This window comes from Crotalus tigris, unplaced genomic scaffold (assembly GCF_016545835.1).
Source record: "Crotalus tigris isolate CLP2741 ecotype Arizona unplaced genomic scaffold, ASM1654583v1 scf7180000017723.350638, whole genome shotgun sequence".
In the NCBI taxonomy this organism is placed as follows: Eukaryota; Metazoa; Chordata; class Lepidosauria; order Squamata; family Viperidae; genus Crotalus; species Crotalus tigris.
Window position 1 is genome coordinate 282048 of NW_024096592.1, and position 22693 is coordinate 304740.

The 22693-nt window shown below is 42.1% G+C and overlaps 1 protein-coding gene and 1 long non-coding RNA gene across 5 annotated transcripts in view; one reads left to right on the plus strand and one right to left on the minus strand.

Annotated features, from left to right (window-relative positions):
* The window catches only part of SLC25A23 (solute carrier family 25 member 23), a 32722-nt gene extending 20449 nt beyond the window's left edge, over positions 1–12273 (plus strand). The window contains exons 1-7 of one of the 3 annotated variants that reach the window (XM_039338889.1): positions 1811–3467; positions 5589–5747; positions 6811–6963; positions 7801–7908; positions 10719–10886; positions 11125–11275; positions 11807–12272. In XM_039338889.1, coding sequence (XP_039194823.1) covers positions 3324–3467; positions 5589–5747; positions 6811–6963; positions 7801–7908; positions 10719–10886; positions 11125–11275; positions 11807–11991 — 1068 coding nt within the window. In that variant the 5' untranslated portion in view covers positions 1811–3323 and the 3' untranslated portion in view covers positions 11992–12272. Of the gene's footprint in view, positions 1–1810; positions 3468–5588; positions 5748–6810; positions 6964–7800; positions 7909–10718; positions 10887–11124; positions 11276–11806 lie in introns of those variants that run through there. The other 2 variants (XM_039338888.1, XM_039338890.1) reach the window with 2 other exon arrangements.
* Positions 6972–21514, minus strand: LOC120306178. Of its 2 annotated transcripts, XR_005556188.1 has the most exons (4): positions 21404–21514; positions 16085–16207; positions 8268–8364; positions 6972–7505 (listed from the first exon to the last, which is right to left on the minus strand). It is a non-coding gene; the product is annotated as an uncharacterized LOC120306178 (long non-coding RNA). The 2 variants fall into 2 exon arrangements; XR_005556187.1 differs by lacking the exon at positions 21404–21514 and having other exon boundaries at positions 16085–17084.
* Positions 21515–22693: the final 1179 nt, after the last annotated feature.

A 22693-nucleotide genomic window follows, 5' to 3' on the forward strand; every position in this document is an offset into this window, starting at 1 on the left:
ATGGCCATAAAGAGCACCAAGGACTTGAATGGGACTATAAGGCTGTTCTCCTTCCACTCATTCTGTCGGGGGGGGGGAGATCCTTCGGATGTTATTGGACTATAACTATCCTCGTTCCTTACCATGAACTGCAGGCCAACATCATCTTGAGGACTCATTATAAGATTGGGAGAGTTTTATGAATAGAATTTGCATTCTCTTTATCAAATAGAGATCCTCAGATGAGGCGACTTATTAAGGGAAAACTGGATGTCGCCTTATTAGGGAAATGAGTGGCATATACATGATAATACTTTGTTGGCTTTTGGGGAACAAGTTATTCTTTAGACCATACATTATTTGAGAGAGAGCTATCCAAACATGAGTGCTTTCTTTTGCATTATGTTCCTGCTTCTCTGTTTTTTGTTATGGGTAAAACTGCAGGGTAGCATCCCCACAATTTGATCCTCTTCAGTGTTTCATTGCAAAGAATCCTGCCATATCCTATCCACACTGCTGGACAAGACATGATGGGAGGTATTCTGACTTATACATATTTAACCCACCCACCTCAGCCTTTTTCCTCCCACCCTGCTCCTGATCAATCCTCTGAACACAATTAAGCTGTATGTGTAGATGCTTGCACCTTTTAAAAATGCTTGAACACAAAATTCTGGAATTGCAAAATAACTTCTCTATTCTATGTTCCTTGCTGTCTTCATGTCATAATCATTATTTCTGTTATATGTAACAGGTGAAAGATGCTAATTTCAAGAAACTTAACAAGAGTTTTTGTCTTTGTTATTCCTTATGGCCAGATAGGTCCTCTTTGTTAAGAGAAAGAAATTGTAGATTGACTGCTGTAGTTCAATGGTAGCATTGTAGGCATTCTCACAAAATTTTAAAATGCATTATTAATGCCCATTTTGATTAGAGGCAGGGTATGGGTGCCACATCGGATGCTAATAGATGCTAATGTATGCATTATGTTGCTTGCACTAAAATAACATTTAGTTTACAATCTACATTTCAAAGCTGACTTTAAACCACAAGCTTCCTGGCTAAAGCACACGTTCTAATTTGGGAGATTTTATTCACAAACCCGAGTGGCTGAATTCTGCCATTTAAAAGCAATTACATTTCTTCCAACTGTGAATTTTATATTTTTTTTCCTACATGGAAAAGATCTGTCACCCCCCTCCCCCCAATTAGAAAGTCTGTGCAGTTTTGGCAAATCAGTCAAGAAATAAGTAACCTGGGAATTTATTTTATATTTGCTTACTTCTTTCCTGCCTTCCTGAATGCTGCAGGTATTGGCTGGGGTTGAAGTCTGTAAGCACATGGGGGCTGAATGTGTTTCCCCAACTTGGCAACATTAAGATGCCTGGCTTTCAACTCCTAGATTTCTGGGAGTTGTAATCTATACATCTTAAAAGTTGCCAAGTTTGAAAAATGCTGCATCAAAGGGATCTTTATGACCTAAGCAAGAAATGCATTTATGGAATTTAGAAAACAGGGAAAGGAAAAAAAACACACAGCCAAAGAGGCTGTACGGGTAGTCCTCGACTTAGAACAGTTGATTTAGTGACCGTTCACAGTTACAACAGCACTGAAAAATGTGACTTAGGACCATTTTTCAGTTACAACCTTTGCAGCATCCCCATAATCACATGATCAAAATTCAGATGCTTGGCAATTGATTCATATTTATGTTGCTGTGTCCCGGGGTCATGTGATAATTTTTTGTGACCTTCTGACAAGCAAAGTCAATGGGGAAACTGGATTCACCTAACAACCAGGTGACTAACTTATCAACTGCAGTGATTCACTTAACAACTGTGGCAAGAAAGGTTGTAAAATGAGGCAAAACTCACTTAACAAACCTCTCAGCAACAGAAATTTTGGGCTCAATTGCGGTTGTAAGTTGAGGACCACCTATATTTGGGGGAGTGGAGGTTATTGCCTTTGATTTAAACCAGCTTTTTTCTTCCATCACCTGCCAATCAATTTTGTTCAATCTGGAATGATCAGGGAATGCTGGGATTTTTCCTGACCACATGCTTGGAATGTCTTCTTTCTTTTCTTTTGGAGAATTGAACAAAGATCCTTTAATAGTAAAGCCATCTGATGGTCTCACTCATGTAGCAGAGGCCATTCTTTGCCTTGGGCAAGGGGTATCTTGATTATATTTGGATAGATCCTTCACAGTAGAATTCTTCTAGTATGGGAGTGGCTAGCCTTGATTTTATCTTTGGCTTTAATTAGTAGGCCCTCTCATTGGAAGGAGTGCTATTTGCCTTATGCAATTTTTGTGGTCTTTGTAATGGAGCCTGAAAACTCTTTTTACAATGTGCCAAAACTCCAAAGATTATGTTTGCCTTTGATCTGGGTTTCCAAACACATGTATCCCTGTGAGGGATTGCTTCATTGCAGGATCCTCTAGGAAAAAGAGGATCTGAAAATTTATTATCTCTGGGCTGGCTACTAGCCAAGGTTCTCTATCTTCTCACCATGTTAATCTCATCAGTCGATTGAAATAGGGCAGATTAAAGTTTATATATAAACAAAAAGTCATCTGTAGCAGATGTGCTGAGAACAGAGATAGTCAAAGCTTCCTAGGATGTGCCAAGGTAGAAGTCAGGAGTGCATGTAGCCTAGTCAAATTTTAGAAAAAGTGTAAGCTACCAACCATCATGTATTTTAAATTAAACTCAACATACAGTGACTAGGATTGTCTTGGAAAAACTGGGATGTCTGATCATCTGATCTCAGCAGACGTATTCTTGTTTTGTGTTGTACTTTGAGATTGATAAGGATAGAAGATGGTTGAAATTCCAGTCCATATTCATAGTATTGAGAAAATAATGAGGAATCCATTGATTGGAATGGAGACCAAAAGACAGTTCATGTTACCAATGGCATCCCCATATCTGCTGACAGGCTTAGGGAGATGTATGGAGTTTGTGTGCAACCCATGGGAAGGTCTGCGAAGCCCCATTTCAATAAATTAATATTTTGTGTTAAAATAAAGTTAGGAAAATGTCAGATGAATTATACCCTACATTCTATTCGGTGGGAGCCAATCTTCACTTGCATTTGCTTTCTACTGCATCAAAATATCTCAAGTCCACCACTTCCCAAAGATCTGTTTCTTTCCCAGCTTCTGAGATTCTGCTTGGATTGGAGCAGGTCCATTTCCTATCATGTGGCTGTAATCCACAAATGCTGTTAGGATTGACTCTTTCAAATCCCTCCCCATCCACTTTTAGCTCTTCAATCCCATTAGAAGATTGCTGGAGCACTTGGTTCCGTCCCTTTTTTGCCGCCTTTTCATCTTGCCTATCATGGAAAAGCTCTTTTCTATCAGGAAGGTACCCAGTGCCTCAGGGATCCATAGTGATGCAAAGCTGCTGACCCTGGTAGAACTGTGGGAGGCTGACCATCAACACTGCAAAGGCTTGGAGTCCATTGTGGAGGACTTTGATTTGGTAGGTCAGGCAATGCTTCCTTCTGCACTTCTTTTTCTTCTTTTGCTCTGCACTCCAAATTCCTTAGGCTTCTACTGTAGTTCTGTTGCCCTCCCTTTGGCTCACTGAGCCCCCTTAATTGTTTATGTCTTGTAGCTCATCATAAAAACAGGAGTACAGGGACTTTGGCAAGCTGTTTATGATAACTGGGTTCCATGCAGAATGAATGTGTGTTTCTGGTGTTGGTAGAAAAAAAAGCAGCACTTGAGTCTGTTTTGCTCTTTAACAGGGCCCTTAACAACACACAACAAAGGAGCTAACGATCTCGGTGCACTACCTATACCTTCTTCACTTTCTGATAAACGCTGAAACAGCTGGTTTCTTTATATAATTCTTTACATAATTATGCAATTTTTGCAGTTGATTGGGATAAATTCATTGGTTTGTTACACAGTATTTTTATTCTACCTTTTCTCCAAGGAGCTTATCATAACAACACTTTATCCTCAAATTAACCCTAGGAATCTATTCTTGCCCCAGATCATCTGTGAGAGCTTTCTGATTGAGAAGATATTTTAATCTGGTTTTTCTGGTCTTTAAGTTGCCGGTATTGAATCAATTTACTATCCCAGCTGCACTGTCATTCTGTTCCCCTGGACCTGTGCTTTTCCAAGACCTTTAAAATGAAAAGTAATGTTAAACTAATTTGTTTTGCCATAGATGCTCTGTTTGGTGTTTTTAAAGGAATATTTTGGATAGGAGGGCAATGTTTTGAATTGGCAGGATTCACAGTAGGGGGTGTATTGTATTTAGACAATTAAATTTATAATCTCATGGTGATTCAGTCTCAAGTTTTTCCTTCTTTTGGATTATTTCATTTTCCATCCTTGAGCAGGAAAAAGACTTTAAACTTGTGATATTGAGAAAGGAGAAAGTATGACTAAGGAAACCTCTAAGGATTAATGCCAAAACTGAGGACCAATGGGTAGAGACCAAGATATTTTAACTACTTTCTTTAAAAAATTAGATAAGGATATACATTGAGGCTTATGACTACTTTGATAGTCCAGTGGTGGTGAACCTTTGGCACGGGTGCCAGAGGCTGCACTCGGAGCCCTCTCTGTGGGCACACATGCCGTTGCCCCAGCCTCGCCTCCCCGCACGACCCCCTCCTCTCCAGAAGCCCCCCCTGAAGGAGAGTCACCCCTGAGCGTGGCCTACACGGAGCAGTACAGCCAAGGACACGACAGCCAGGCAGCGTAGACAAGACTCTGCACTCACACCCCATCATGCACAGTTGATGCTGCAGGGCGTGGGCAGAGGGCGTGGCTGCCATAGAGCTGTTGGGTTGCCTGGGCGATCTGCGGTGGGTCCTGGAGGCGGTGAGTGGTCCTATGGGCAGGCAGGGCAGGGGATGGAAGGGCAGAGCAGGAGGTTGAACGGGAGCGGGGTCAGTTTTTGGGCACTCGGTCTCTAAAAGGTTCGCCATCACTGTGATAGTCCATGCCATTTTTTATAGCTTTTTGCAAAATAGTCTTATGTGTGCCAGCCTGATTTTCATTTTTCATTCAGTGTTGTGAGTTCTTGAGCACAGTGCTTTCAGTATTAACCTCCAGTCGCATTTGAGCAGGATTCTCAACAGGTCATCAGCTAATCAGACACAGCTTCATTTGTGATTTACAACCCCTGATTTAGCTTGGGATACAGACTGCATTAATTCCATAATCAGAAATCTTTGGAAACAGGAGTGTAAGAAGGCTCAACAGCAGCATGTGGTAGGAAAGCTTTGCATGTCAATGCAAAAAAGGAGAGGCCAGAATGTGAGAAGATGAATATATTTCTAGTGACTTAATTTGGTTGAAAAGTTTAAGGAAACTTAAAGATAGGAGATAGGAATAGAACTTACTTTTTGAGCAGTTATGCAGAGTAGTGATCCCCAGCATATTCTGACTCTGGGTTCATCTTCAATTCCAGCAATATAACAAACCAAAATATCAATAGTGTTTGAATTCAGTACAGTGAAATTTGAAGATGAGTCCCTTTAGAATATTTGCCCATTACTTTTGACTCTAGCATATTTCCCCTAATGGTATATCTAAATAAAGTGCTTGACCCCTTATTGTTTTTCCCTTGTTTTGATAGGTCCTTGACATTGGGGAGTGCCTCACTGTTCCTGATGAGTTTTCTGAGAAAGAGAAGAAAACTGGGATGTGGTGGAAACAACTCATAGCTGGAGCTATGGCTGGTGCTGTCTCTAGGACTGGAACTGCCCCGCTAGATCGATTGAAAGTTTTCATGCAGGCAAAGAACTAACAAAGATTTGGGGTTGAGAAAGGAGAGAAATGCAAAGGAAGGGGGGGGGGCTTCTTGGGAAATTATCTTTGTAGGTGTAGTGAGTTGTACAAATACACATCATTTGTGTGCTAGATGACTTTTCTTGTCTGCCTCATCATTGGCACAACTGGGCTCTTAGCAGCTTGCCTACCTACCTGCCAATCAAAGCAAGATTTAATAGAGAAGAAATGCAGTCTTCTCCATTTGAATTGTATGCTGAATGATAAATAGGTGGGAGCAAGCGTATGACTCAGTAAGAGGTTTGAATGTTAACAAAATAACAGCTGGAAGAGATCTTGGAAGTCTTCTAATCCAGAGGTCCCCAACCTTTCCAGTTTGGTGGCCCAGAGGGAAAGGGACAAGCAGGCAAATTTGCACACATACACATGCGCAAATAGGGCCACTAACGCCCGCACACATGGGCAAATGGGGCTGCTAGCATGTGCGCGCATTCACCAGCCATTCCTACGGCCCAGTGGCCAACAGGCCAGACTGGTACTGGGCCGTGGCCCACAGGTTGGGGACTCTTGTTCTAGAATCTAGTCCAACCCCCTGCTCAGGCAGGAAACCCTATATCATTTCAGACAAATGGTTGTCCAATCTCTTAAATGAACACATGTAGTACCCCCAAATTGTCATTCCATCCTATCACCCTTGAATGCAGAGAGGCTTATCTGCAAGTATCACTGCAGCAAACAAAGCCAATGTACTCTTTATATTCTATAATTCAGAGGCTTCTTCAACTTTGTAAATATTTGGAAGATGAATGTGTAGCTCCTCCCCCTTTTTCAGCTTGAACAGTATTGTCATTAACCAATTTGGTGAACAAGAATTATTATAGTTACATCATGTTATATCTTTCACATCACCATTTTTAAAGGTCTTAAAAGATTCTTAATAGCCCTCCAACACTACAGTATTTTCACTGCTTCCTCCCCATATAATACAGGGTTATTTTTGTTTATGCCATCAACAAGAGCTCCTCATAGAGGAGGCAGGGACTAACTTTATGTCTGCACCTTATCTGCAGGTCCATGCATCAAAGAACAACACCATGAATGTGTTTGGTGGACTGAAAGGCATGATTCACGAGGGAGGCCTGTGCTCGCTGTGGCGGGGCAATGGCATCAACGTTCTCAAGATTGCACCCGAATCTGCCATCAAGTTCATGGCTTACGAGCAGGTATGGATTTGAAAGATGTCTGTAGCTGTGTACACTAATACCAACAAGCGAGCCGCAACCACTGCAGCTTTCAAAGTAAAGGTGTTACATGACAGTGGATGACATTCCTTCTCAGTTGGGATGGCATACTTCGTACCAGCCAAGGCAAAGGATGGTTGTCGCTAGCGTCCCTATTTTTGAAAATCATCAGCCAAATGTGAGCAAAGGCTTTCTTAACCAGACTTCTATACGCTCTTCTTAAAGGAATCGTGAATCCAGAAGGAGCCCCAGATTACAAGCTTACTGTTACAGCAGGACTAGAATTTTTTTCAGAGCCATGCTTTCATGCTTTCTGTTTGGCATTCTCCCTTGGTAATCTGTTGCCAAAAGATTAGTAGTTAGATGATTGGCTAGGACTAGGAGTCCTCAGATTCAACTCTGCGTTCTGCTATGGGAGCTCACTGGATGCTTTGAGACAGATTGTTAAGTTCAGTATCTTCTAAGAATAAAATAGGAGAAGGAAGTCTGGTGAGTGCTGTCTTGAGCTCCTGGGAAAAAAAAAACTGAGAAGCAGATTAATGAATAACAAAAATTCTATAAGTTCCAACATTTTCTCCTCCAACCTAAATATCAGCATTTCAGCAAAATGAAGTAACTGATCTAGCCAAGTTATAGTGAAGAGTAATTCTGTTAAGAGTTTCATTGCTTATTATTGAAATCCCTACAGAAATTGATATCCCGGTACAGCAACATACCATTCTCGATATAAAATGTAGTAATTTCTTATGCAGTTAATTGAGATGAAAGTAGAGGAGTCTCCAGTCTATCTCTGTCTAAATCCATTGCTTTTCTTTGCAGATAAAGCGAGGAATTTGTGGGCAACAGGAAACTTTAAGGGTACAGGAGAGATTTGTTGCTGGCTCGCTGGCTGGGGCCACAGCACAGACCATAATCTACCCCATGGAGGTAAAATTGCCCCTTTGGTATATAGTGTCTGAAGGCCATGCCCTCTACTTTTTAATCAAAATGTATACTCCTCAAATAATTCCAGGGATGTGTTCAAGCCAAACATCACCACAGGGTCAGGTTTAGGCTTCAGCTGATTAAAAAGTAGTTTTCCCTTATATTTGCATTTGGCATTGCTTGCTACACAAAATGCTCAGATTTCCTCTTTCCTTGTACCAAATTTCTTGTACTGCATACATTGGATTTGGAAATGTCTCATAAAAGCTAATCTTTCTTCTGATCAGCTGCTTCTGGAAAAATGGGGGACCCCACTAAACTTCTTTATCCATCTTGGTAACTGAATAAGCAGATGGACTCACCTGAGATGTCTTCTGATTCCTTCCATGGTAACTGAAGGAGAGCTCTCTGCTTTACATCTCCACTCTGGGTTTTCAGAAACAAGGATTGCTGCCCCATCTGAAATTACTCCCCAAACCAAGACCGTTACAAATTTCTTTAACATGCTTTATTGAAATTAAAATGGTACATGAATTTCTGCAATTATATCCAATTTAGTACCAATGTATTCCCCAATAATTTTAGATGTTTTCTAAAATGTCTTTTTAAAATAATTTACTTAGTCTTTTTCTAGCAGTTTGTGATTCTTTTCAGCAGTAACGGAGGGTTTTGCAAGTTTCACTTTACAAAAGCATCTCCAGAATCCTTATGGCTTATTATGAACTGACCATTCGGTCAGAAAAGTGCACAAATAGGAGCATAGAACGTTGCTTAGATTTAAGAAATGAGTGAAATCATTGGAAATATGGGCCATTGTGATGATAGCAGTAGGAAAAATAGGTAAAATAGATAAATTAAGAGCTTCAGGCAAATGTGAACCCTCTTCAGCAGAGGGCACTAAGTAGGTTCATTTGAATAAAAGATATGAGAACTGTACTTTTGCTCTGGTACTAATAGTGCTGTTTTGGATGGTGCCCAACCATACTTTACCAAATGACTTTTCCATGATTTATTAGGATGAATGAGCAGTCTGCTTACTTTATTATATAGTATTAACAGCGCACGTGCCTCTTTAGGTAATGACATAAGCTAGTCAAGTTCCAGCTCAGAGTAAATAGCAATTTTAATCTCATGCTGAGAGTTATTCAAAGGTTGGTAGGTAGGGGAGGAGAGGGCATTTACCTAACTGTGGATTCCTTCTTAAAACTGCTGGTAGAGGCTCAGAGATGCAGTTCATTCCAGGTATGATAATGTGTGGGGTTTATGTGTGCTATTCCTTTCTAGCACCTTCCCCATTAGTCTTAGTACACCTTTTTGATATAAAATGAATGGGGTATGTATGCCCAGTTTGCCAGTTTGAGATAAGATTTTTTTGAATTGGACTTGTAGTTTACATAAAGCTAATGTCGGTGAGGAGAAAGTTGAGCATTGCAAGAATGGATATGTCAGAGCTGTTCTTCCCAGCATATTCTTTCATTCATGAGAAAACTCAGGCAGAATTCATAATATTTCAAAAGGCATCTGCTTTCTATCTTGATTCCCTGTGTTTGGGAAGGAGAGGGGCACAGAGTGATCTTAGTACCAATACCAGAGATGTATGTCATGAGTCTTCATTTCCAATTTATTCTGGATATTAGCTAAATTCTATCCAGGAAGTGGTATTAGCAGACTAAAACCCAGTTTTTGCTCGTTTGTACGTATTTAGATTATTTTTAATCTGCTTTTTGTCATCATGATTTTCAAGACATGATACAGTTACAATACCAATAACACAAATAATGTAAAGCACCAATAAAATAGAAACAGTAAAAGAAGCTAACAAAACAGTAAAAGAAGCTAACATAAAATCATATCTAGCATTTAAAGAAGCACAAAACATTAACTGCATATTTTAAAAGCCCACTGTTAGACATCTGATTCCAATACCCATCCAACATCATCAAAATGGCATCTTGAATAGTTTAAACATATAACTTCAATCAGCAAAACTCATGTTTATATATGTTCTGCAATTAATCTGGCTGCCATAAGGTTAAGTGAATTATAGTTTCCAAATAACTGTCACAGATGCAATAGTTGATATAGGAGTTTAGGGCCTAGGTTCCAATTCCTTTTTTTCCCCCTGGAAATGGCTAAGTTAGTACCTAAAGTGATAAAATGTATTCTTGCTCGTCACCACAGCCTGAGCATGCAAGAGGCATCCAGTATCCTGGAGTATTCCTGATTGAAAAATGGATCTTTTATGGAGATTATGACACCCAACAGAACTAAATTATTCCACATTTCACAGGAATTCAAAATGCCTATCATGGGCAACCCTAATTCCTAAACCCTAACTTCATCCAAATTCATTATCAATTTCAGATGTTAGCTTGGTAAATAATTTGTATCACCAATTTCAGATAGAATAGATTGCTTAATAAATATTTTTTTCTAATTAGGAATTCTTAAGTACAAGATCTGGGCGACAAAATAAAATAATAGAAAAACACTGTCAGTTTAAGTAGAGACAACTGAATTGACAGCTGTTTATCTTGGAAAAGCCATTCCTTTTTTGCATTAGTAGGGAGCCCCATTCAACAACAGTAGCATGAGATGGATCATAACCAAGATGGTCTGGGCCAATCTTCTTTTAATTGACATCTTACAAGGCACCAGGAAAAAGAAAATGCTTGCTATATTTCTGAACTAATCACTTGCAGAAGATTCTTGAAATTAGGTACAGGAAGGTGTAAAATTAGAAGGAACAGATGCAGATACCGAGACAGTGTTTTCTTGTTTAACATCTGGTTCATTATTTTTTCTCCCCCTAGGTTATGAAGACACGACTGGCCCTTGGCAAGACAGGCCAGTATTCCGGGGTGGCAGACTGTGCCAGGAAGATCCTACAGAAGGAAGGAATCCCTGCCTTTTACAAGGGCTACCTACCAAATATGTTGGGCATTATCCCCTATGCTGGTATCGACCTGGCAGTTTATGAGGTCAGTGGTTGGGCGTGGGTTCAAAAAATAAAGGAGCTGTCCAAGGAAGAGGCTATGCTAACATGCTCTTTCCTTTGGACCACTTTTGAGGATTAGCTACTCATCCTTAGGAGAGTGCTTATTCACAGGTAAAAGAGGGTTACTACCAGTGGTTTCCCTCCCTTTTCTGCAATGTATTTGTGCTTGGCTTTTGATGTCCAGATCACCTTACCCCCCTTTCTCACATTTCTCACCAAAGACACTGAAGAACACCTGGTTACAGAAGTACAGCAAGAACACTGCTGACCCAGGAGTTTTGGTCCTCTTGGCCTGTGGCACTGTCTCCAGTACCTGTGGCCAAATTGCCAGTTATCCCCTAGCCCTGGTGCGAACCCGGATGCAGGCTCAAGGTAAGAAAGGAGCATCCTCGATGGAGAAGGTTGACAGCCATTATAGGTGGGATAACCATTACAGGGAAGATAATTAAGCATGAAATCTTAGTATCAGAGGAGTGGACATAGGGGAGATTAGTGGGAAAGAAACTGAAAGGGAAAATGGGATAGGAAAGGTAAGGCTCATCCTGGGCCTCATTATTCATCTTAAAACTAACAGGTCTCCAAATCTGACCTGTATGTTCATGGTTGTCTGTTCCTCCAAGAAAAAGGAGGAATCAGTTTTCAACATGAGGGGCCAGGTTGTTTTCTCTGTTGATTATCTTGAGGTCCTGTTCGAATTCTGGCATGCAATACTTCCAGTCTTGATCTATCAGTCCTTCTCCCCCTGCACAAACTCTTAGGCTCTGTCCCATGGGTTTGAGTTCAAGCCATGTAAGACCTGGTGACCCTATTCAAACAAGACTCTCTGAATTTCACCTGCTTTATCAGGTATGTTTTGACAGCATCCTACTAATCTTTCCTCTCTTTTTCATTGGCTCTCTACAGCATCAATTGAAGGTGCACCACAGCTAACCATGCTGGGTCTCTTTAGAAACATCCTTTCCCGAGAAGGGGTCCTGGGCCTCTACCGTGGCATCGCCCCCAATTTCATGAAGGTTATTCCTGCTGTCAGCATCAGCTATGTCGTGTATGAGAATATGAAACAGGCTCTGGGGGTAACATCCAGATGAAGGAGGACCGTGTCACCAATGGGCAGGGGACCTACCTCACAAGAAAGGTTTTGGAAGGGCAGCAAAGATGGGGATATCCTACTCTAATTGCTGTGAAATGGAGAGCTAAGAGGGTGTTTGGAATGACTGGGTCCAGGCCACCTTGGTCAAAAGTATAAACTTTTCCACGAACAAGAGCCAACTTGCTCACTAACAACCAAGTTTATCCTGCGAAGGCCTTGGTTGGGGAAAAAACATGTAACCTCTTGGAGGTGTGTGTGTGTATGTATATATATATATATATATATATATATATATATATATATATATATATATATATATATATATATATATATATATATATATATCTTGCCCACATTGTGGAATTTGCAGAGATGGTCTCATCAAACAGATCTGCTCCTGCGTATACATCTTGTGCCCCAACAACTGAACATAAGAACCATGACACATTAACAGCCATATCATAATCCAAGAAGATAAGTTGATAATGATTGCTCTGGAGGTGTTGCCAGGTTTCAAGCAATTGCTAGTGAAATGGGTTGACTTTTGATAAATAGCCCTACTAACTCCTGTTAGCTGTTTCCAATACTGGAGGAAATATATTCAAAGACAATTCATTGATGGCACTAGAATATCTGTGATTATTCCTTGGAGTCCACCAATTTTTTTCTGCAGACATTCAGAAACAGGAGTATCTGAATTTTTGAGGACTTTGGCCAATGAATCACACTCTTCATTTAGCATTTCTATTTGCAATGATGAATTCCTTTTGACTTTTCCCTTTTCCATACCTCGTCCTAAAACCTATAGGGGTACTGGAGGTATTTACATTTTAGCTCAGATCCACTTGTCTCTGTACAATGGAAACTGTATATTTTGTACATTGACTGTTTTTAACTTATAAGGCTAGATTGCTGTCTCTACCTGGACCTCTGTGGCTGAACTGAAGCCTCTCCCATTTTATCCCTATTCCCTTTCCTTCTATTCTGAGGGAGCAGAGAATGTTGGAATACGTTACAAGGGCTACTGATTTGTAGTAACCATCAAAGCACTTTGCTGAGATCCCCTAATATGATATGTACATATTTCTATTCTTTTTGAGATATTTGCACTAGCTATACCAGCTTCGTTGTTTAAGAAATGCCATAATTAAGGCCTGTGAAGCCATGCATTCAGGATTTCTTCAGGCTCTGCTTTGTATTGCTCTCCTCTTTTATTTATGACATTGCAGTTGGGCATTCATTTTTTCATTTTTGTTGGAAAGTTGGAAAAGGCAGGAGGGAGGCTATAAACCTATTCAGTCCACAGATCCTCTTCTCACAAAACTCTCTCTACCAGTGTCTCAATAAATGTTCCACTTGTCTTCCAAATGGGTAACCTGCTACCCGTCTAGATATCCTGCTGGACAAGGCCAGTTCCGTTGTGTTTCTCTGTCACGTTTCTCCGCCACCATGTGCAGGGAAACAAAAGTTTGTGGGACTAAAAAAAAAAAAAAGTTCAATCAGACCTTCCAACTTCTCACACACACAAAAAAGATCTCATGAAGTTGGAAGGTCTAATTGAACCTTTTTTTTTTTTTTAGTCCCACAAACTTATGTTTCCCTGCACGCAGCAGCCGAGAAACATGATGGAGAAATACAACGGAGCTGGAAATTGGGTTAGTGAAGAAATGCTTGGGGGAAGTGAGGGCATCTGAGCAGTGGTGCAACAAGCTCTCCAGTTCCGCGGTGACACAGAAATGCGACACAGCTGGAAAGCAGATGGCAAGGCAAACCCTCCAAGGGCACCAGGCACCAAAACGGGCCTGTCTCTCTCCAGCAGCTGCCCAGGCCCATTGGAGGGAAAGCCAGCATCAACTGAAACATGGCAGCGTTCTGGCTCTGGCAGGGAAAGGGCAGCTGGCATGGCTCTGCATGCAGGATGCCTGCTCGCTTCAGCACCCTTCTTGACCTTCCGGGACTCCGCTGGTGCTTTGGCCCTGGACTGCTGCCTCCCTGCTCTTGGGTAGGCTGGCCCAGGAAGGTGGCCCCGTTCCGCCCAGAGGAGTGTCAGCCTGGCCGCTACTGCCCAGCACAGCCACCCCAGAGCTGCAGGGGCTGGCCTGGCACAGGAAGAGCACCTGCGCCCCCCCTTCTGAACTCTCTCATACCTTTAATTGGCCCTCCCCCACACTCCGAGGTTGGCCCAATCATCACCACGCTTCGAAGCTCTGCGTCTCCACCCCATGCGCTGACCATGCTCTGCTGTTTGTACCAAATGTCGCCCCGCCCCCCACAACCTGCTGTATGTAAGAGATCCCCCAAGAATAAGACCTAATGGGTCTTTGGGTCCCCCAAAAAAATAACAGCCGCCTTATTTTGGGGGAAACACGGTAACTGGCAAAACCAAGTAAGCAAGAGCAACATGGATTTCGGGAATATATCTTTCATGTTGTTCTGTGGGGGGATACAGAATCTTGAAATCTGTTAGGGTTGAGCTCTGAAAATCTTTTCCCACATTTCACATATCTGGACATGTTGCCTCTTCTCAGATAAACCAAATCCTTATCCCCTGCTTCTATGCAATCTCTCACACCAACCAGGTGCATTTGAGAGAATCATAGCCATGAATGGGAGGGTAACAGACTATTCCACTGTCACTTTTTAAGAACTGCTGTTGCCTTTTCCAATCTGATGTCCTCCAGAAATGTTAATTACGGTTCTCCTTATTTCCAGTAAAATATGTTGAAGAAAGCTGCAATGGTGGATACACTAAATGTTCATAATTTCACTCATAAAAGACCTCCTATGACTTTCAGAATTTGAGTCATATCCTTGAAAGACTATCATCTGAGTGTCTGCCATGATTGTAGCAGTACTAGAAGTAGGTTGATGCAGGTGGGAGGGGAAGGCACCACAAGAAATAAATGCTCAAAAATGGGAGAGGGTTTATGCTTTTGTTAGACTATAGTGCTTCTTTAGTTTTAGTTACATGCAAGAGGTAATCAGATAGGGAATCGGCACTTCCGTTTGAGAAAAGTACCTCATTCAGTAGATAGAAAGAACCCCTTGCAAGTAAGGCAGGATTTTTAGTTCCTCTTGGAAGGTCTTATAAGACACTCCTTCAAATGAGGTGCCAAGGAAGTGAATGCTGACTTTTGCCCCACTATAGAGTTTTCAGTGGAATGTTCGCTATAGTCCATTTGCCTATAAGAGTGTGAATTTTGATCATGTATATGAGCTTGCCATTCCATAAGATCTACCTTACTTGGTTATTAAATGTATGAATGAGAAACCAGGATAGCAATAGCACCTCTAAACTTATATACCACCCCATGCTTTACAGCACTCTCTCTAATGTCAGCATATTGGCCCCAGCAATCTGGGTCCTCATTTTACCAACCTCTGAAGGATGGAAGGCTGAGTCAACCTTGAGCTGTGGGCAGAATTAGCCTGCAATACTGCATTCTAGCCATTGAACCACTAGGCTGAGGATGATACAAGGAGATTTCTCCAGGGAGAAAGAAAGGTGAAGAATAGAGAAAGATGCAATGCTTTGCACAATAGGATCATGTCCTTTCTAAGCTGCTTTCATCTGGGAAATGTTAACATTTTCATTGGAAATACTGTACATTTATGAGTTTATTAAAATAAGGGTAGGATCCTACACCCATTTATTTAGCATTAATATCATGAACTAAATAAAATTTACTTCTGAATGGGCAAGTCCAAAATTGTATTTGCTTTGGTGTATTGATTCGGTAGGTAGGATAGGTAAGAGTTGGCATGTCACAATATTATTTTGGGGTATTTGGGCTAGTAGCTCTGGCCACTCCTGCATCCATTTTACAGGAAAGAGTAAGGACAAGGGGCAGGATTGTCAAGTTCCAACTTGGAAGTGTCTTTTGTACCTTGTTTTGCTACCAGTGGTTCTTTTTGCTACATATCCACATGTCTTAAGTGTTTTTTATGATATACCCGGTCAGCCCAAATATGGGAAGAAGAAATCTCAGAAGGATGTAGCTGGCTGATGAGAGCTAAGGAGCTTGAAATAGCTATACCAGCTTCCCTTTTACTCTTTGTTAGCAATCCAAATTTAACACATATCCACATACCTATATTTTGTCCCCTTCCAGCTGGCTGTAGGGAAGAAGGTTCTCAGTTGTCTTGTAGAGAATGTAAAAGAAGATTACGGAGAAAGCAAAGCTGCCATTGTCTCATCTCCCCATCCTCTTCAGCTATATGTATATTCAAAAGAAAGGAGAATCTCTGGTTTGCACGAAATACTTATATGTGACATATTGTAAGATGTGGGCATCTGGAGAATTCAGGAATGGAAGCAACAGGTTTGATAAGGTGTCTTCAAATGCTTTCCTGCCAGTAGTTGTACCTAAAATGTAGAAGCAGCAACCAACTTGCATGGCTTTAAATGATTGATGATCTTCCCATAACATCTTACTTATGATATTTGTCAGGAATTTCAGGTTAGAAATGTAATTTCTTTATATATACTGTTTGCTTGGTGCAAAAAAATGGGAGCTACTCTGGTCCTATCTTATGTAAGGGTTTTCCAGAGGGATTGGTCACTGAGGAAAACAGGGTCTTTAATTAAACAAAGGACTTTCATTTGATCCAGGAGGTTATCTTTTTAATGCTAAAAAAAAGTTGTACTATAACTTTTGAACTTCTGACTGAAAATCTACTGACCTTTTGAGATGCCAATTGGACTAAGTAACAGGAAGCTCATTTGATAAATCGGATGACCTCCAATTTAAATTTTCCCTACAGAAACTAGATATCTTGCCCGAATCTAATTCCAGTGAGAGATTTCTATATGTTTGTCGCTGCTCCTGGTGCATTTTGTGTTAAATTTTCAAAGAGAAAAATAAAACACATTTTTCCAAACTTTTGTTTCTTAGCATGGTATCTGGGAAATGAATTTAGAAGTAACATAAAAACATCAGAGAAGCCATAATACCTCATTTTGCCACTGTTTTCTAACATAGGCTTAACATAACGATTATTTTAAAAAATGAAAAACAAAATAAAATATACTCAATAGGGGAACATGCAATCATGAGGATTTCAGGATTCACAGAAAAATGGCTCCATGTAGCCCATAATCATCCACTGCTGTTTTAGAAGGTAATTGTTACTGCAATAAAATAACTAAAGATGGAGTACATTTGTGGAAAGCATTATTAAAGTTAATACCATGCAAAGTATCATATCCTGCTGAAAAGGAGTCAACAGAAGTACGCAAAATATCACTAACTCTGTAATCTTTTAGAGTGTTGACAGTTGTCCACCAATAGACTTTCAGTTTTCAAAAAAATCTTTGATAGTCTCTCACCAAAGATACTTGAGCAAAATTAAAAGTCATGGGAATTATTTTATAAATTGAAAACTGGTTGAAGAACGGAAAGCAGAGTAGGAATGATTGCATATTTAATGGCATGTAAACAGGATGCATCAAAAGTCCAATTTTGGTTTTTTGCCTTTAAGTGAGTCTGTTGTGGCTGATGATGATCACATGGACTAGTGGTCCCTGCAGTATTATTGGCAAGATTTTTGAAGTGTTTTTCTCTTCTCCCTTAGGCTAAAAGAGAGTGACTGGCCCAAGGTCACTCAGGTGATTTTTGTGCCAAAGGCAGAATTAGAACTTACGATCTTCAAATAACTAGGCTAATGCCTTAACCACTATATTGAACTGGCCCTCAAAGATCTACATTAAGATGAATGTATTTTAACTAGGGACAAAAGCACTGAGATGAATGCTGAAAAACATTTGCTAATGACACACAGTAATTTTAGAATGGTAAGGAAACATTAAACATGTTCACAGAAAATGAATGCATATTAAAATGGTATATAGTAGCAAGTATGAAATGATGCATATTGGGGCAAAGATTATAATCACACATGCTGATCTCATTTGACAATGACCAATTAGTAATGGGTTTTTACATTTAGTTGGCTTTTCATATCATACTAGATCAGGCATATCAAACTCATGACGTCATGTGACATCACGTGACGTATTGGGACTTTTCCCCCATTGCTGGCAATAGGGTAGGTGCGGTTTTGGCGTGACGCATCCAGTCTGTGGGCCGGCAGTTTGACATGCCTGTACTAGATCACTGATTAACTGATTATCAGATTATTCTCAAAAAATAATTATTGTGAAAGATTGTGGGAATTGCCCCCCACAATTACATTTGTACTATCCAAAATCATATATATCCAACATTCTACCCTTAATACAATGCAGCTATATGTTATGTGGCTTAGAACAGGGCTTTTCAACCTTTTCACCCATTGTATCACTTTTAGGATATGGCAACATCTGAGTACCACTAGTCGCCTAGCAAGGTGTCAAAAACCCGATGACCAAAAAAAAAAAAAAAAAAGGAAAAAAGTGATAAAGTACAGGTAGTCCTTGACTTACAACAGTTTGCTTAGTGACTGTTCAAAGTTACAATGACACTGAAAAAGTGCCCCCCCCCAAGCCACAGCCAAGCAAGACACCTGCCTGCCCACCCGGTTGCGCTCTTCCTCCTGTCCGAGGTTTTCATTGTTGTAAGCATTTCTGTTGAGGATTAGCAGTGGGGGTGGGGTGGGGGGGTGTTTGGTTTTTATTTCCCCCGTCTGCTGTGTGGTTGCAGCAGGTTTTGGTCACTTCACATGACCCTGGGACACAGTGACCATCATAAATATGAATCAGTTGTCAAGCATCTGAACGTAAATCACAAGACCCCGGGGATGCTGCAACATTCCAGCTGATCGGCGCTTCTTCTGGGCTTAGCAGAAGCGCCAGGATCAGCGCCGAGCTCGAGCTGGAGCCTGACACTGAACCTGGTGCTTCCACTGAGCCCTGACAGCCCCAAAGAAGCGCCGATCAGCTGGAAAGCGACAGCCCTGCAGCTCCAGTCATCTCTCGCTCATGCTTGTGAAGTGCTGGCACCGGTTCAGCTCATTCCCCTCCCCCACTACCACTTTTCTAGGACGGTCGCGTACCACCTGCCAGGTGCCAATGTACCACAGGTGGTACCCGTACCACTGGTTGAAAAGCCCTGGCTTAGAAGAATGCTAGAACATAGAAACCTATTTCTATTCCTATCTCTGTGTGGGAAGAAATTCTCTTGAGTTACAGTCTAGAGCAGTGGTTCTCAACCTTTCTAATGTCGCAACCTCATAATTCAGTTCCCCATGTTGTGGTGACCCCCAACCACTTACATCGCTGGGTGCCAGGGGCGTGGCCAAGTGGGTGTGGCCACCAACTGGGCGTGGCCACCATGTTGTGGTGACCCCCCAACTATAAAATTATTTTCATTGCTATTTCATAACTAATTTTGCTACGTTATGAATCGCAATATAAATATCTGATATGCAGGATGTATTTTCATTGTTATAAATTGAACATAATTAAAGCATAGTGGTTATGCTTTCCTCTCTCTTTCTCTCTTCCCTCTTTCTTTCTATTTTTCTTCTCTTTCTTTCCTCTCCCTCTTTCTCCCTCTTTCTCTTTCCTCTCCCTCTTTCTCTCTTCCCTCTCTCTCTCATTCTTTCCTCTCCCTCTTTCTCTTTCCTCTCTTTCTGTCTTTCCTCTCCCTCTCTTCCCTTTCTCTTTCCTCTTTCTCTTTCCTCTCTCTCATTCTCTTTCCTCTCCCTCTCTTTCTCTCTCCTCTCTTTCTCTTTCTATCTTTCCTCTCCCTCTCACCCTTTCTCTTTCTCCCTCTCCTCTCTTTTTCCTCTCTTTCTCTTTCCTCTCTTTCTCTTTCTCTCTTTCCTCTCCCTCTTTCTTTCCTCTCCCTCTTTCTCTTTCCTCTCTTTCTTTCCTCTCCCTCTTTCTCTTTCCTCTCCCTCTCTTTCTCTCTTCCCTCTTTCTCTTTCCTTTCTCTTTCTATCTTTCCTCCCTCTCTCTTTCCTCTCTCTTTCCTCTTTCCCCTCTCCCTCTCTCCTCTTCCTCTTTCCTCTCCCTCTTTCTCTTTTTTCTTTCCTCTCTCCCTTCTCTTTTTCTCTTTCCTTTCCCTCTCTCCTCTCCCTCTCCCTCTCCCCTTTCTCTTTCCTCTTTCCTCTCTCTTTTTCTCTTCCCTCTTTCTCTCTTTCCTCTCCCTCTTTTTCTCTTTCTCCCTCTTTCTCTCTTCCCTTTCTCTTTCCTCTCTTTTTCTATCTTTCCTCTCCCTTTCTCTCTTTCCTCTCTCTCTTTCTCTTCTTTCTCCTCTCCCTCTCTCCTCTTCCTCTTTCCTCTCTCTCTCTCTTTCCTCTCCCCCTCTCTCTTTCCTCTCTCCCTCTCTCTTTCCTTCTCTCTTTCTATCTTTCTTTCCTCTCTCTCTCTCTCTCCTCTCCCCTCAATATCTCTGGTTTCTCCTTTCAGTGACTCTGGGCAGGTTAGAATTCAAAGATGTATTACAATTAAAAATACTAAAAACTTTTAAAAAGAGTAATGACAGCAAAACCAATAACAACAGAAACATCCAAATTAAGTGACCACGCTGGAATAACACCCATAATTGGGCCATGAGGTGCAACTTTCCCCCAGGAGGCAGAAAGAATTCAGGCAAGCGGCATTTTGGAGCTGCAAAAGTCAGCCCAGGGCTCGGTCGGCCCCTCCCGGGTACAATTAGGGGTGGTTCCACAGTGCCTGATTCACGGAGGAAGCCAGCCGGGAGCTCACAGTTAGCAGGCCCGCCAGGAGGCAGCTGATGCGGACATCCCCACGCTGGTCAGGCAGCCCCTGAGCCGGATGAGATTCCTGGCCACAGGGCAGGAACGGCTCCCTCACCGGGGCTGCTCAGCCTTCCCAGCCGGCCAGCTAGCCTGGCCTTTCCAGGGCCAAATCCTGCCGAGCTCTGCCTGCCGCAGGAGGGCGAACCGGGCCAGGCTGGCAGCGGGAAAGGAGGCGCGCTGCGATTTGCACAACCCCAGTCCCGGTGCAGAGGAGTGCCCCCTCCCCGATGGATGGGGGGCTGGGAGCGCCCCCCGACGCTCCCCCCCAGCTATGGCCACTCGCCGCTCAGCAGCAGCGCTGCCGCCGCTCTTCGGCAGAGCCTTTCCTCCCGTAGGGTGTGGATCGTGGCCCGGCACTTATTTGCCTGCCTGCATGCCTTCCTCCCGCCCTGCGCCGTCAGCTCACCAGGACCCCGGCCCCGATGCTGCAAGTGTGGATTGACACGGAGCCTGGCCGGCTGCTCAGCCATCTGCCGCACCCCACATGCGCCACTTTCGCACGCAGCGCCAGCTGCTGCCTCGCCAGAACCACGTCCACCTCCACTGCTGCCTGTCCCGCGCAGCCCCGCTGTGTGAAACTGGCCCCGTGGCTCCCACAGCACTACCCGCACACTACACCAATGGCACACGAGGTGAGCACGCTTTTTCAGCAGGGCAGAGTTAAACGCTGCTACCCACCTCCCCCCTGGTCCCCTTTTACTTACAAGTAGTAGAGTAGAAGATGGCTCAGCAGGGATGGGTGGAAAGTTCCTGCAAACTCGCCTTTGCTGCAGACGTTTGCCGGCTGGGACTTTTGCCATGCTCAGCAGTGCAGAAACAGCCTTTAACGGCCAGGTCTGGACAATTCCTATTGGCTTTTGAAAGCCAATAGAATTAGACTCTATTCAAAAGAGTCTATTCCATTGGCTTTCGAACGCCAATGGAATAGAGTTTCTTGAATAGAATCTATTTTATTGGCTTTCAAAAGCACAGCTAAGAAAAAGGGGGGAAAATGGTGGACTGCGTTGTTTGGCAACCCCGTGAAATGGTCGTTTGACCCCAAATGGGGTCGCAACCCATAGGTTGAGAACCGCTGGTCTAGAGCAGCTCAGACCATAATATTAGTAGTTACACAGGGTTATGCCTTGTATCCAGGTTGTCTTTGACTTAATGACCATTAATTTAGTCACTGTTTAAAGTTGCAATTGGAGTGAAAAAAAGAACTTATAACTGATTTTTGAACTTATGACCATTGCAGCATCCTCATAGTCACACAATAAAAATTCAGGTGCTCGGCAACTGACAGCTACACTGTCCCAGCTTATGTGATCACCATTTGTAACCTTTTCCAGTTGGCTTCTGGCAAGCAAAGTCAATGGGGGAAGCCAGATTTGCTTAACAGCAAGACAATTCACTGAACTGCAGTGCTTTGCTTAACAATTGTGGCAAAAAGGTTGTAAAATGGGGTGCAACTCACAAAACTGTCTTGGTTAGGAACAAAAATTTGGTTGTGAATTGAAGCCTACTTGTACCCTGAGAAACATGGCTTTTATTAGAAGAAAATCTTAAAAGCACACTATTCCCATTCAGCAATATATAACATGGGATAAGTATGCTAATTTTAAGTACAGCTAAACTTCAAAGGCGAATCAGTAAAAATATTCTGCCTTCATTTTTTAAATAAATAACTCAAGGCAGCAGACATCATAATATGCCTTCCTCCTATTTTCTCTGCACGTCTCACCTGTAAGGTGAGTAGGGCTGATTGGGTGACTGGCCACAGTCACCCAGCCGGCTTTCATGCCTAAAGGAGGACTGGAGCACATATTTTCCTGCTTTCTAGCCTGGTGCCTTTAATCATTTTAGAGTCTAAAATTTAGACCAAACTTTCAAATAGTTTGCCTTCAGAAATCACTGGAGGTTTTTAAGAAGAGATTAGACAGTCACTTATTTATTTATTTATTTATTAAAATTTATAGACCGCCCCACTCCCGCAGGACTCCGGGCGGCTAACA